This window comes from Schistocerca serialis, chromosome 1 (genome assembly GCF_023864345.2).
Source record: "Schistocerca serialis cubense isolate TAMUIC-IGC-003099 chromosome 1, iqSchSeri2.2, whole genome shotgun sequence".
Taxonomy (NCBI): domain Eukaryota; kingdom Metazoa; phylum Arthropoda; class Insecta; order Orthoptera; family Acrididae; genus Schistocerca; species Schistocerca serialis.
The window spans coordinates 487936362-487953254 of NC_064638.1; the positions used below are offsets into that span (position 1 = coordinate 487936362).

The 16893-nt window shown below is 35.5% G+C and overlaps 1 protein-coding gene across 2 annotated transcripts in view; it reads left to right on the forward strand.

The window, feature by feature from the left end:
• Window positions 1-16893, forward strand: part of LOC126473857 (AP-1 complex subunit sigma-2) — a 64475-nt gene that overhangs the window by 37629 nt on the left and 9953 nt on the right. Inside the window, exon 5 of one of the 2 annotated variants that reach the window (XM_050101195.1) lies at window positions 4600-8555. The exons of the other annotated variant lie outside the window; for it this stretch is intronic. Within the exon in view, the coding sequence (XP_049957152.1) occupies window positions 4600-4644 (45 nt within the window). The 3' untranslated portion in view covers window positions 4645-8555. Of the gene's footprint in view, window positions 1-4599; window positions 8556-16893 lie in introns of those variants that run through there. 2 annotated transcript variants of the gene reach the window in all.

A 16893-nucleotide genomic window follows, 5' to 3' on the forward strand; every position in this document is an offset into this window, starting at 1 on the left:
TTGAAAACTGTTTTTAAACACTTGCAGAAATTGATTCATTGCTTGTATTCGACTCTTCATACGGACATAACGACCCCTCTGTCTTTGAGGAGGATGATGAAAAGAGGGTTGATATAATTCAGATTCCTCCCTGAACAACCAGTGAGACTCTCAATAACGAATTTATTGACTGTGGTAAGTATTTTTAAGGAAATTGTTGGAAATAATTTCCGACAGTTCCATGTCGCTTGAGGTTTATCAGGAGAACGGAATTTTTAAATTTAAGTCATTTGTTCTTCATTAATAATTTTTTCATAATGCGGGGCCACAGTCATAATATATTTCTTTAAAGTCAGTACCGCCATTAGACTGTTGTTTATTTACAGTGTTACATTTACACTTACACAATCATGATTTCGGCTTCAAAGTGCCATTATCAAGTGTTTTAAGTATTATACGGTGTCTAAGATGCCATACTGTCGTATTTAAAATACACTATGTGACTAATAGTGTATTTTAAATACGAGAGTATGTCATCTTAGGCACTATATAACACTTGAAACACTTGATGATGGCACTTTGAAACCGAAATCATGATTGTGTAAGTGTAAATTTATCACTGTAAATAAACAACAGTCTAATGGCAGTACTGACTTTAAAGAAATGTTCTTTATTAGTTTGCATCAGCATGTTTTATGAACTGCTTCAAGTGAGCTGAGCAGTGACCAAAACTGTTCCTTACTCATCTGCAGTTCTGTCTAAATAAAACTATTAATTACCGTAGAGTGCCTGAAAGCATTAATTTTTTTTCATCATGTGTGCCTGGTGGAAGGAAAATGTTTGTTTTCGTCATTCAAATGACTCTTCACTTTGTGTCGACTATGGGGAATAAACAAGCAACTGTTTCATTGTTAGTAAAATATGTTGTTCAAAAATTATCATGAGAACTATGCTATAGTAATATTTATAAAATGATGTATGTGTAAGTATTATATCATTTCAACACATTTAAGTGACGACTGATGGAAGTTATCTGTAATGTAACTTCAAACACTCCCTTGATTTATTTTCCTCTGTTAGTCACCTTTGTAAGAATTACATCCGCAACAGTTTGGCTGTTGATAGAAATTGCCTCTGATTAAAAAAAAAATGATTCATGACTATTTTGTATAGTTTAGGTGCTTCAAATTGACAGTGACACTCTGGATATTCACACTAAATGGTGCTACACTCTCGTCATGGCTAATTACGTGCTACGGAAGGAGGGCTGTATAAACTGCTGTCATAAGTGGTTCTTTATGCGACAAAAACAAATAAATTCAACAGTTTTTAAGAAATACTTGTGGTGTGTCTTAGCAGCTGTGATTTTGGCACTGCATTTATTTTGTTGTATTCTTTCTGCATAAAAGAATCTCATGGTGGGTTTTGACATGTCAGATTGGACCATTCTCGTTTGAGTTTCATACATATAATTTTTTTTCTGTAGAATGTTAACCATGCTATGGTATTATAAATATAAAACCTGGCAGGATTATGCATATGTTGTATGTTGTACTGATTTGTACTGATTTATTAATATTAGTAGATCATAGAAGATAGGTATAATTCTGTCAAGTTTGGTATGCATGTTGCTATATGTATGACTCAAGTCTATTTCCCTGCAGTAGATCTGAAAATCATTCATATAAACATAATTTTCCAGGTTTTGCATTTTTAATACTGTGGAATGTTTTACATTCTGTGAAAGAAATTTTATCTATAAAACACTCGGCTGATTACTTCTTGTATAACCTAAACCTACACAGAAGTTACTTAAGTATCTGAAAGCTTTACATTACTGGCTATACAAAATACTAGTTATATGTGGCATGACTTTCATAAAAATGGTTTCTCAGTTAAAAAAAAAAAAAAAAAATCTACTGACTTGTATGTCAACCTAATGATTTACTGCTCTGTGCTGTGCAATGCAAGACATTACAATGAGGTATTTATATTTTTGAAGTATGCTAAATCAATAACTTGTAAGATTACTGACACTACATTCATACACACTTGATAACAGTTTGTATAAGGAGCTGTTACTAGCCACAGTGGATACGGAACACAAATGTCCACAACCACCAGTGAAACGTGGAAAGTCACAGTGCTTAGTTTAAAGTGTTTGTCGTTATCCTTAGCATACACGTGATACATTGTTGATGGAGAACACTTCACAGTAGTGTATTATATGTCTCCCATTATATAGTAAATGAACTAGAGATATGCATTATATATATTGTTATCTTTTTAGAATGTCTGCCACACTATAAGGTGAAGGGTTAATGATGTTACATTAACAAACTTTTGTAATTGTACTAATTTATGAGCATGGTAAAATATGAAAACATATTGTTTTTTCTTCTATAAGTTCTCTACTGATTTTATTGTAGTTGAGAGAGCACACAGACAAATGTTGTTAGTAATACTAAGGTGTAAACTTAATAGTGGCATACGGTATTTATATTCTTCTGGCTGATGATTTGCACTCATATGATTTTGATCCTGTACAGTGGGAAATTGCAATTACACCTGTGTACCATAGTGGGCTGACACTCCTTATTCGAAACAGTTGTTTCCGACATGAATAACAGATATTTTATTTAGAATAAACTGTGAAATGATTTTTTGACAACCTCAGCCCACTCCCCACTTCTTCTTCTCACTTCCATTCTCTTGCACTCCTCCACCTTCTCCTCCCTGTGTGCATTCTTTCCTTCTATTCTATCCTCAGCCATAAGTTTATGTAGTTTCACAGGAGAATAAGAGAATACTAAGAGCCATCTCTTCAGCGTACTCTATATGCACTTCAAAGAATCTGTAAAATATAATTAATTAGATACATCCTAAATTGACTGCGTTTCATGAAATGATCATGTTTTAAATAACTCTGATGTGGGATAATTTGATTTTTTTAGTCTTCTCTGTTGTACCCTTTTTCTGAATGCACTGAGATAAGGGAAACTGATTAACATAGTTGTTACATACTTTTTAGTGTAATTCAGAATGGATTGTACATTTTCTGGTCTTCCTTTAATTCCTATTTCCTCTTTCTGAAAGCATCTTACATCATCTTATTTCCTAAATTAAAATACTGTCAGATATTACATCTGTTTGTCATAAACAGGCTCGTTAGCAAAAAAATTTTTGTTGCTTGGTTATCCGATTTCTTTATTTTTATTTTTGTAGCACATTTTCTCTTTAGGTCATTTTCACTGATGTAAAGTAGTCCACGTGCCATTAATGCTGGTGAAAGTGCCACCTGATGTTAAGACTTCTCATAGTAAAAATGCGTGCACATAATCTTCAGTACTCAAATTGCATATTACTGTAACTGCCTCTTCCATCTTTGTTGAATGGATTTTTGATCCATAGGGAGTTTGCATACTGGTGAAGTCCACATTTGTACCATATATATAGAGAAAAAAATGGAAGCTGCATAGATCTTTCATCTAACTTTTTTCCTTGCAGGTACCTGACTGGCAGACATATCTAAAATAAATTTTATACTTGGCTTTCTTGTCTTCCTAAAGTTATTTTAAGTTTGTGTGATTGTTGATACAGTGATGAAAAACTATGTTGTTATTTAGGGACAATATATTCTCATTTCTTTGTAATACATACATAAATCATTGTAAATGATTCTGTGTGCTTCTTTCAGTAAACTCTAAGCTGCTGGTATCCAATACTAGTCCCAAGCATTTTTTTTTTTTTTAATTGAAGACTTCATTGCAGGCATTGCCTGCAGGACAATCCAGAAGAAGAAATCTCTAGTTTGTAATATCCTCCATCTCCCCTCCCCCTTCCATACTTTTGTGGTACCATAAGGTGCATAACTGACAAATATTTAAAATTTATGATTTAACATCAACAGCTTTAAAGAGAACTGGTGTCTTGCAGTTAATCTGCTGCCTCAACACTAACAATTGTTGCATGCTGTACGTAATATAACATTCATTTTTAAAAGTTTTTGTGTTCGGCCTACTACAGTAGTATTCTATAAATTAGATATATAACGTAGTGTTCACAGAAGTATCATTGTGCAAGCCTCTCAGTTGTGTTGTTAGTTTTCTTCTTTGTTACTATGCTAGTCAGTAGAATAAAGCCTGTTGATAGATATCTTGCATATTATTTCTTTGCTTTGTCTTTGAATCTGTGTTAAACTAAAAACTTAATGTAGATCAGTATAACATACGTGAATAAATTTATTGTTTCACTGTAGTAGCTGTAGTCATTCTTTACTATTTACTAACAGAGCTTCTCATACAGTGATGATTTACTCGTATTTTTATTGTTAGGCAGTGTTATGATATTAAAAACAACATTGTTGTTTTTGTTGGTACTTATTTCCTGCTGCAAGAACTCTCTCCATACACACACACACACACACACACACACACACACACACACACACATAGATTGTGCCAACATTCCTCAGATTTCTCATAGCTAGTAAAATATTTCATTTTGTTGACTGTGCATTCTCTTCTATTTAACATGATTATTGGTTCTGTAGCTCTCAGCTTTAGTTTGCCTGGATGTGGAATTTGGTTTTGCAAAAGTTGATTTTCTGTCATTCTGAAGGATGAAGCAGTGGAAGGGGCTCTGAGGGAGATAGGGCTTCTGTAGTGGCTGGTGCACCCAAAGTACAAACCTTCAGACACATGGACAGCAACAGCTGAGGTGGCTTCTAGTCTTCTGCTGCATGTTGTTCACACCAGAACTGTTATTTTTTAAATATTTTGGAACCTAAGAAGTAAATTTATTGGTGAAGATAGTTGTTCATTGTTTGACTACTGTGAAGCAAATACACATTTCAAATTGTGATTTAAATTTGATACTTGTGTGTGTTACAACAAGAGTTAATATGAGGATAAGAGAAAAACCTCGTATATTGTGTTTCCAGGCTAATATGCAATAATTCTGGTTATAGAGAGTAGATTTTTATAGAGATTTTTACAGAGTTCAGAACTCAGTATGTGCACGAATTTATATTGCTGTATTGTAATCAGCGGAAAAAAAAGCTTCCAGCTATTCCTTAAATTATGTAATTTAAAAATACGTTATTAAGAATAATTGTACAAAATTTTTGAGAAAAGTCTATCCTCCAACAAACTGAATGGAATAGTAGATTTGTGACTGACATAGTATAAGCACAAGAATCAAGATTAGCAAAACTGTCAGATTTAACCTCCTTGGTACATAGCAATAATACTTAGTGTGTTAATGAAATGCAATACTGAAATTATATTTTTCCATGAAATTAATTTTGTTAGCATTAACATTCTGTGTGAAATAATTCAAATTTGTAATGTGAAAGCTGGAAGCATATTGTGACACATTATTGAATAGTACATAGTGACCTCATTCCTGGTGTTCGTGAAAGTTGAAGTATGTCATTGGCACAGCAGGATACAAACGTATTCCAGTTTCCACATGTTGTTTCCAAACCTACTTCATAATCGCAAAGTTCTCTACAAATATAAAAACAAAACTTCAAGGAACAAAATATTTTCTAAATCTGTTGTCCTGAGATCTTTTCAGAAACAAAATGTGGCTAGGAAGAAATAAGTGAAAGCTTACAAGTATGAGTAAAAGCCAAGGAGTAGTCTCTATTCACTCTGAATGAAAACAGCAGTCAGGAAAGAAAAAGTGAAAACATAGAGCAGTGAGCATCCCTTTCAGACACACACAAATTACAAAAACGACATAGTGTCATTGTTGGGATAAGAAAGCACTTAGAGTACATTTGATGTGACACTAATACCCATAGAAGATAACATTAGTTAATTCTCTGTGATAGATCACTTATGTACATCCCACACTCTTATTTCCTCTCCATTGCAGTGAGTGAGAAAAAAAATGTTTTTGTACCCCTATCAGTTCAACATATTTGTTACTACACAATGTCTAGTGTGTGTTACAGCTTGATCTTTGTTGATATCAGTTGGATGTTAAACTCTGATCACCTTAAATCTTTATTTTCATTCATACCTGAGTGGAAAGTGCCTTTCATTGCTGGCAGATTGAGGCTGTGTAGACAATGATGGAGAAAAACTAACATGTAATTGACATTTGAAAATAACCTATTGATAAAATTCTTAGAATATGAGAGCATGATAACGCTATGAAGTTGTACAGAGACTCAGTCATTGAATTTCATCTGATAATATGGTGACATAACCGGGAAATGTTTAAAAAACAACTCCCAAGTGTTGAAGCCTGATTTCATATAAATACATATCTACTTCAACATCTGGGACTTGAGGAAAATGAAGTTATTGTTTCACTAGTCAGTCTGAAGAGAGAAATACTTGAAAGATTATGAAAAAATTTTAAATATCATATTCGTGGAATTCACCAGTAATAGAAATACCCCAAACATTGCTCCTCACTGATCAAGCACCATCTGCTAATATGTTGCTGTTTTCCTACATTGATCTCTTTCTACTATTTCTATGAATAATTTTTATCAGGTTTTGTGTCATTGTTCTTATTGTTTCCATCTACCAAGGAAAATTTTTGATTTTGAGAGATCAGAATTGAGCATGCATTTCCTGGTATCAATCAGATGGGTAATGATTTTTAATAAAGGTGAACATCATGTCTTATTCATTGAAATGTCTTTTTAAAACTTTCATTTGGACTTAGGTTAAGGTTATGGTCTTGTTTTGGTGTTGTTGCTGTTCGCTTTGATTAGTGGTTGCTGTGCCATTGACAAAAATTTCCGTACTGTAACAACTTCCTCCACTTATTCCTGTTTGTGGATTGAATGATCTTCCAGCTGTAAAATTTGCTATATGAAAAATTAAATCATGAAGATAATTTAGAAACGTTTATATAGAAGTATGTATTGTGTTTCTTCTGAAAGGTACTGGAGGCTTGTTTCATAATTATTTAAGTGGACAAAATGGTGCTTAAGCAGTTTCAAATGTTCTGCAGATCGATGAGAAATATAAGGAATCTATTCAGAACTACATTTCATTAAATAGCCACTGGTACTTCCTTTTCTGCAAGTATTCACCATTTTAATGAAGTGTAATGGGACTGTCACTCCTTTTATCACTATACAGTCTTAAATGACAAGTGGGCAGAGAAGCACTAATTAGGCAAAGGATGGTTGGTTACCACTTTTTCTGTAATATCACTGCCACTTTAACAATCTTCTTTTGTTAAGTTTAAGTGAGCTGTTTTAAGACATCTATATTTGTGATACAGATTTGTGTCAAACAATCCCCTCCTCACACACACACAGAAAGAGAGAGAGAGAGAGAGAGAGAGAGAGAGAGAGAGAGAGAGAGAGAGAGAGAGAGAGAGAGGGGGGGGGGGGGGGGGGAAAGAGAGAGATGAGCTTCCTGTATGAAACAGTTTTCACAGTTCTCCCAACATTCACATTGAAAGCATTGTTGTGCAGTTGAAGGATTTGTAAGTAAGTGAACAATATTTTTCTTTTCATGTGAGACTTTCTCAAAGTTCTTCATTAAACCAACCTCCTGCTATTAAATCCATGACAATGTTTGGCTGTTTGAAACAGTTTTCCCAAAATTGAAATTATGAGCATCGTTGTGCATTTGAAATATTATATACTTCCTATTATTCATTGCTAAGTGAAACAGTATTTTTCTTTGAAGTGAGACTTTCTCAGGATATTGCATGAAGCCAGCCTTCTTCTATTAAATCCATGACAGTGTTTTTGTATTGTAAATGAATGGATAAAATTTATATTTGTTTGCTAGAATCTGGTTGAAGAAATAATTATCTTTTTATGGTTTAGCCTTTAATATTTATTGTATGATGATATGTCAAAAGCATTTATTTTTGTAAACATTTTCTTGTAACTGGAATGTATTTATGCCATTGTTATGTTAAAGTTTTCATTTTGTTGCATATATTTACAACTGCATATGTTTTCATAACATTTCTAATAAACAGAAATATTATCTGAAACTTAATAATTTTTCCATACTTCTTATTTGGAATAGAATATATCTGTTGATATATTTACTCAAAGACCAAGGATGTATCTGGTATACAATGCAGGTTTTCAAACTGGCCACATTGGAAATAAGGAGCAGTTCTTGGGAAGACAAATGCGATTTTGGGTTGAGCCTCTGCGGATTAGAAAATTTTCTCGTAAATTCATTTACCCCTTTCTTCCTTTTGTAAATAGGTATGAACTGTAGTGCCAAATGCTGAAAGTTGTTAATGAAACATTACAGTAAATAAACAAACAAACATCATCTGGATCACAAATTTTTATTTATAGACAACCCATTTCAATCTGTGCTGCAGACCATCTTCAAGTATGGTGGCGCTAAGTGCAGTATGTTAGTGTTGATAAATAGCACTTTACTGCGCCAGACCTGAAGATGATCTTCATTGACGATTGAAACCGGCTGTTGGTAAATAAAAAGTTGTGATCCAGATGGTGTTTGTTTCACACATTGTTGACAAACTGCACTTTGCAGTGCCAGACCTGAATATGATGTGCACCAAAAATAGAAACCAGTTATCAGTAAATAAAAAGTTGTGACCCAGAAGTTCTTTGTTTATTTCTTGCAACAAAAGATACATGTTTCCTAAGACATGGTGTCAAGTATCAAACATTACAGTAGTATTTGTGATATGATACAGCCTATTGGAAGTATTTAGATCATAATTACTACATTATTGTCTTCAACTTTAACTGTTAAACTGTAAATCAGTTTTTGAGACACTTTTGTGTGATTCTTATGAATAATCAGCCTCAACATAATCATCACTCCCACCACTGCATGTCCAAATTTTTATTAGGGTGGTAAGTATTTTTCTGATTTCACACAGTGACCTACATAATATGATGTATTTTGGTTACATAAGAGTTCTAAAATTAAGGAATTTCTGAGCAGACTTGTACTTATTGTGGATGACTTTTACTTCTTACCATAATGTTCTCTTTTCCTTTTTTAAATTGCTTGGTAAAACAATTAAGAGGTCAAGGAGGAAACCTTCTTACATTGCTGTTGGTATTAACTTATTGGAACTCACCATTATTCAGCCACCAATTTATGATACAGAGTTGGAGTATAATTTAAATTAAACTGATTTTGTAATGCTTTATCGTTTTCTGAAAGCTAACTTACAGGCATACTTTCATCTGTCGATCATTTTAGTTGAGTTCATAGTAAAGGATTGCGTTGTTAAAGATTCAGTTAGAATACAATTAATTAATGTGGCTGTGATGTTTTTACGAAAAGAACATTTTTTAGAATGTTTCTTCCCAAATAAAAAATAATAATTAACGCAAAGGATTTTCAAAAGTTTACTGTGTGATTTGAACATATATTTTGATATTGGTGAAAATGGCACTGTCATGATTATTGATACCAGTTTCATATTGGTCTTCAGGGACATCTTTCTCTTGCGCTCTATCTTTAAATCTAAGCAACTTGATGCTGCACGATGATATTTTTTTACTATTGTATGCTGTATCTGAATTCCGTCTTAAAACTGTAGTAACCATCGAAATATAAATATGTAACATTTAAGAACTATTACAGAATTTGTGGGAGGTACAAAGATTTGCATTAAGAAAAACAATAATAATAATAATAATTATCATCATTTGCAGCATTGTGTAAGCCTATTATAAAAAGGCACTGATGCAGTGTTTTGCATGTAAATATAGCTGCTTATTTACTTGAAGCAGCTTCTCCCTTGGGCTCACAAGATGGAGACTAAACTATTTAAGACTTTCCTACTACAAAAAATATCTGAAGTGTTCAGTAGAAAGTGAAAACAGGATTTCTGTGTCAGTAAGCAGCATCACAAATCGTGATCCCAAGAACTTGTGTGAAAGAAAACAGTCACTGTATATGTGAAAGCTGTAACAAGCTACTTTAGGAGTGTAGATATGACAAATTATTAGTGCTGTTTTAATACTCATTATCTCAATTAAGTGCTATTACACCTGTGAAATTGTTAGTTTGACTGTTGCACCAGTTTCTACTAAAAATTTGAAATTGCAAGCAGGTGTAATAAATTGCTGGTAGTGAATTTAAGTGCATGGCATGATGTAAAATTAGATAGACAAACATATTTCATGGAGATGTTTCAATGAGAAATGTGTTCATAAGGATGGCAGGGCCCAAATGGTGTTATAAATATGAAGGTTACCTCTGTAGTTTGAAAAAGGTTAGTGCAGTATGTAGCTGTCATTGTCCATTAGTGTAACATAGATGCAGTGGAAGCAGTTCTGTGATCTATACTAATTTGAACAAAAAGATAGGAAGAAATTAAAACATTTCTTTAAAATGAATACATCTCTTTTTTTAATGACTCCATTCCATGTGGGACATTAAATTCACAAAACAAAAAGGAGGAGAGGAAGGTGGAGTAGCTGCTCAAGTGTAAACCAGTTAGGTTATTAGGCTGACAACTCCAAGTGGTGTATTAGTTCATGTGTTATGCTGACCTGTTTTAAAGAATTATGTATGCTATTGGTCCATGCAACTGGCATAAGGCTTGCATTTTTTCCTTCACATTTGTGGTAGTTGTGCTCTTACATACTAAGGTTGTGCTACAATCTTATTATGGGTGCCATCGGTGTTCTGTCCACAATGCTGTGTGGATCATCAAATACTGTAAGCATTTTATAAATGTTTTTTAGCATTTGTTGAGAAAGCCCATTGTTGTTGTTGATGGTGTCGTCAGTTTGAATGGTTTCATACAGCTTTCCTGCTTGCATATCTTATGCAGTCCTCTTAATCTCTGCATAACTACTGCTTATAATCGTCAAGTGGATTAAATTAACTGATAATTAATTAAAGTAAATAAAGTATTTCTTTTGATTAAAAAACAGTCTTGTCCTGGAAAATGACTTCCCTCAAAGTGTTAACCTGAAGCAACAATCAATTACTCGTCTGTTTCATTTGCTGTTATGATGGGTGAAATTTTGATATTCTGGCGTTCTTGGCAGCAGCTTTCTGAAGCAAATTGCTTGGGGAAGAAAAATGTTGGAAGCTGTACATTTGAGATCTCCACACGTATAAAATTATAAATTGACATATTGCATGAGACACCAAAAGCATTTGAAGCCATCCTGGCCACCCATGCCTCAGAGGATTGGCATGAGTCCCAGATGTACATACTTGTTAGGTTTTGTCCCAAATATGTTCAACATAAATGATATCAGGTGATCCGGAGACCACACAAGTACTCTGATGTACATGGACCATTTCTCAAACCATTCTGACACAATTCCAAAACAACAAGGTGGGACACTGTTGTGATGAAAGTACAAGTCATTTGTGGGTGAAAAAGTGGTTACTTGTGTATTATTCGTTAGTGAGTGAATGACAGTGGCAGACTGACAGGACCATTGGTGTGTACCAATGTGTAGTGCTGCTGCTTAGTCCAAGGCACATTTTTACATGCTTTGATTGTCTGTGATCACATCGTCATTGACAAGATATTAAATCTTAATCATTTTTCTTCCTTCATGCTTTGATCACCTTGTGAAGTCTCTGTTGATCCATTAGGGGTTACCAGAGATTGAGAAGTCATGACATCCCGGAACGTATGGTCCTAGTATGCCAATATTGATTATTTTTAAGAGGTGCCTGAAGATGGCATAATGAATTGCTGAAACTGGTAGGGAAAATAAAATAAAATCTCAATTGCACAGCTGTTCGGTGAATTTCATTGTTAAACACCTTGTGAAGTATTCTCACCTCTCCCCTAACCTATGGTCCATAATGTGTTATGAACAGAAATTCACTTATGGGTGGTGGCTCTTGTACCTCATAGCATCTGGATGGTCTGGCTGTTCATTTGTTGTTGGAGTTGGTGGTGGTAGTGGTGGTGCTGGTGGTGGTAGTGCTGGTGCCGTACTCTGGCATTAAATGGACAAGTAATTTGCTGCAATGTGGTCAGTCGGTCTGGTATTTTAATCCACAGTAATAATTGGTGACCCATCAATGTATTTCCAATGGCAGCTGAATCAGCAAACTGCATTTTTTTGTGAAATTGATTTATTTGCGGTACACCAGTGACACAGTAGCATATGAAAATTTCAGTGGTTGCAAGAACTCGGAAATGGAATGTCCCTTCAGGCACATATAATCTAACCAGGATCAAATACGCTGATATAAGATGTGTTGCCTATCCTGTACTTGATTGTAAGACTGACTGTCGGTACAAGGTCTGAAGGTGACACACCAAACTACTTTGTTCATACTTGCAACATGAGTATTCTTTTTCCAACCCAGCAGTTACATTGCTTAAATTGCCCTGAGATTGCCTTGGGATGTCCTTATTTTGTATTTTGGCATATATACATGTTTATCACCTCATTTTAGAAAGAGATCTCCAGTATTTGTTGGAAAGTGGGAAGCAGCAAAAGCCAGAATGTTGAGTCAGAATGTAATCTTCATTGTATAAAAACATGATGTGTCTTGCTAGGAATAGAGTTAAGCATCACATTAGTCGAGATACTGCACTTCTATTCAAGGAGCAGGATTCATATCTGTGCCACTGTATTCTGGCTTAGGATTTTTACAATTTCTTCAAATCATTTCAGTTGAATGCATATTATTTATTTATTTATTTATTGTTTTTGAATCACCAATCTTCTGACTGGGTTGATGCGCCACACCACGAATACCTCTCCTGTGCCAATCTTTTCATCTCAGGGTAGCCCATGCAACCTCAGCCCTCAGTTATTTGTTTGATGTCTTCCTCGACAGTTTTTACCCCCTAATACCATGGAATTTATTCCTCAGTGTTTCAACAGATGGATTATCATCCTGTCTCTTCTTCCTGTCAGTGTTCCCCATGTATTTCTTTACATGGCAATTCTGCGGAGATCCTCCTCATTCCTTACCTTATCAGTCCACCAAATTTTGAACATTCTTCTGTAGCATCATATCACAAATGTGTCGATTCTCTTCTGTTCTCGTTTTCCCTTGGTCCATGTTTCATTACCATACAATGCTATCCTCCAAATCGACATTCTCAGACATTTCTTCCTCAAATTATGGCTTATGTTTCATGCCAGTAAACTTATCTTGACCAGGAATCCCCTTTTTACTGGCACTAGTCTGCTTTTTATGTCCTCATTACTCTGTCCGTCATGGATTACTTTGCTGCCTAGATAGCATAATTCCTTAATTTTGTGTACCTCATGATCACCAATACTGATTGAAGTTTCTTGCTGTTCTCATTTCTGCTACTTTCCATTACTTTGGTCTTTCTTCGATTTACTTTCAGTCCATATTGTGAACTCATTGTTCATTCAGTTCAACAGATCCTGTAATTCTTCTTCACTTTCACTGAGGATAGTGAATCTTACCATTGATAACCTTTCACCCTGAATTTAAAGTCCACTCTTGAACCTTTCTGTTATTTCTGTCATTGCTTCCTCAATATACAGATTGAACAGCAGGGGTGAAGGACTACACCCCTGTCTATTACATACTTCTCAATCCGAGCACTGTGTTCATGGTCTTCCACTCATATTTTCCTTCTTGGTTCCTGTACATATTGTACGTCACTCACCTTTCCCTATGGATTACCCCTAATTGTCATACACTTCTTCCAGGTTGACAAATCATATGAAAGTATCTTTATTTTTCTTCAGTCTTGCTTCCATTATCAACTCCGACATCAGAAATGCCTCTCTGGTGCCTTTACCTTTCCTAAAGCCAAACTAATTGTCATCTAACAGATCCTCAATTTCCTTTTCCATTCTTCTGTATATTGTTCTTATCAGCAACTTGGATGCATGAACTGTTAAGCTGATTGTGCAGTAATTCTCGGACTTGTTGGCTTTCACAATCTTCAGAATTGTGTGGATAATGTTTTCCCAAAAGTCTGCTCATATATCATTAGTCTCATACGTTCTGCACACCAAAAAGAATAGTCATTCTGTTGCCGCTTACCCCAATGATTGTAAAAATTCTGATCTAGCCCTTTTGCCTTATATGATCTTAAGTCCTCCAAAGCCGTTTTAAAGTCTGATTCTGATGTGGGGTCCCCTATATCTTCCCTGTTGGTTTCTGTCCTGTTCCTTCTTCTATCTTGTCATCAGACAAGTGCTCTGCCTCTCGGAGGCCTTCAGTGTATTCTTTTCAGTTTTCCACTCCCTCCTTTGCATTTAACAGTGGAATTCTCATTGCACTCTTAGTGCTAACACTCTTGCTTTTAATTTCACTGAAGATAGTTTGACTTTTCTGTATACTGAGTCAGTCCTTCTGACAGTCATTTCTTTGTTAGTTTCTTCACATTAAACCAACTTTGATTTCATGAGGAACTGTTGTGCACAGCAACCATAGACTATATGGAAGGAGAAGCACACAGCAATCAGCCACAGTCCCATTAGTTTTTATTATTCTTGCATATCTAAATTTCGGCTATTAGGTCTGCAAGAGTAATAAAAACTAATGGGATTGTGACCGATTGCTGTGTGCCTCTTATTCCTTTTTTACATTTTTAATGCACCCATCGCACCTTAGTTTCCCTGCACTTCTTATTTATATAATTCCTGATTGACTTTTATTTCTATTTTCTCAAATTTCCCTTAACACTTTTGTACTTCCTTCGTTTGGCGATCAATCGGAGTTTTTCTTCTGTTACCCATGGTTTCCTTGCTATTAACTTCCTTGTACCTATGTTTTTCTTTCCAACTTCCATAAATACCATTTTTTAGAGACATCCATTCCTCTTCAACTGAACTGCCTACTGAACTACTCATTATCGCAGCATGTATAGCCTCAGGTAACTTCAACCATATTTCTTCATTCCTTAACATTTCTGTATCCCACTTCTTTGCATCCTGGTTCTTCCTGACTAATCTCTTAAAATTCAGCCTGCTCTTCATCATTACTAAATTGTAATCTGAGTCTATATCTGCTCCTGAGTATGTCCTACAGTCTTACTATGTGAGTTTGGAATCTCTGCATGGCCATTCTGTTATCTAACTGAAATCTTTCGGTTCTCCTGGCCGTTTGCAAGTATAGCTCTTCCGCTTGTGTTTCTTGAACAGAATATTTGCTAATACTTGTTGAAAATTATTGCAGAACTCAATTAGTCTTTCATCTCTCTCATACCTACTACCAAGCCCATACTCTCCCATAACCCCTCCTTCTGCTTCCTCCCCGAAAACTGCATTCCAATCCTCCATAACTGTTACATTTTCATTTCCCTTTATGTACTGAACTACCCATTCAGTATCCTCGTTTACTTTCTCTATATCTTCTGCTGCCCACGATGTCGGCATGTATACCTGAATTGTCTTTGTCAGAGTTGGTTTGCTATCAGCTCTGATGAGAACGACACTGTCACTGAACTGTTCGCAATAACTTGTTCTTGCCCTCCTTCCCTATTCATAACAAATCATACTCCCGTTATATCATTTTCTGCTGCTAGTAATAGAACCCTATATTCACCTGACCAGAAATCCTCGTCTTCTTTCCATTTCACTTCACATATCTAGATTAAGCCTTAACATTTCCCTTTTGAGATTTTATAGCTGCCCTACCAATTCAAACTCCTGACATTCCAGGCCCCAACTCGTAGAGCTATTCAATCTTGTTCTCATGGTCACCTCCCCATTGGCAGTCCCCTCCTAGAGATCTGAATGTGGGACTAGTCTGGAATCTTTTGGCAGTGGAGAGATCATCATGACACTTTTTTTCAATTACGGGTCACATCTACTGTGGATACACATTATGTGTCTTTAATGTAGTGGTCTCCATTGTTTTCTGCAATCCCATGCCATTGATCATTGCTGATTTCTCTGCCTTTTAGGAGAAAGTTCCCGCCCCAGTGGCAAGAGAGTGCGCTAAACCTCAGTCGGTTAATCTGCCGTCTTTGACAAGCCTGTTGGCAGTATGGGGGTGACTTTCTATGTCGGAAGTCCGCGTCATCATCACTGATGATTTTTATTCAGAATTTAAGCAGTGTCAGGGTTCAGACCCAGGACCAGTGACATTTTGATTACTAGTCTAAGATGCTACTCCTGGATCAGGGGTCCATCTTATGCTTATATGGTTCCTAAAGTATTCCACAATTGATTCTGTAATGTATCTTTACCCTGTCACAGTGAGATATTACACACAGTGACGTCACAAAGGATTTGCACCCCCCTCCCCACCCCCACCCCTCTGGCAAATAATTTTTGGGGGCCTTGTGGTAATAGTAAATCTTGAAAGAACAAATAAGAAAACAGACATTCTCACATCGTAATCTAGATTAAAAGTGAAATAAACTCACTTGTTGATGCACGCCATGTAGGGGGGCAGGAATATAAAATAAAATATAGTGCATGTGTCTCTCATTGGGTAGACTGATCACCTGGTGCAAGTCATTTTAATTGATGCCACTTCAGCGAGTTGTCATTGAGGATAAAATTAAGAAGATAATACAACACCCAGTCTCCGAGCAGAGAAAATCTCCAGTGTGGCCAGGAATCGAACCTGGCCCCTTGCATAGCAGTCTGCCATGCTGACCTTTCAACTGTGGATGCAGACACTTCTTGTAGAATAAACATCATCTCAGTTTTTCGAAGTGAAACTATATGCTAAAGCACACACATCTTTCCAGTTCCCGTAAGCTTAGCACTCAAAAAAATTTTGTACAATGTCTACCAAGTTTAGAGAACACACGTCTTATGTTCAGTGCTTAGAACTTCTTGGATGCTGAGATATGGAGTTTCTAAGAAAATTTTTAATTAATTTCAATTTAGAAAATCATCATCTTGATGTAGTAGAAGCAACTTGTGGAGTCCAGTACAGCTGGAGAGCTGTGCTATTATGGAGATTAGTTACAAGAAAAATATTTTCGACAAACAAACACTTTGTGAGGTCTTTAATCGACACCGTGTTTCCTTTCTTTCCAAAT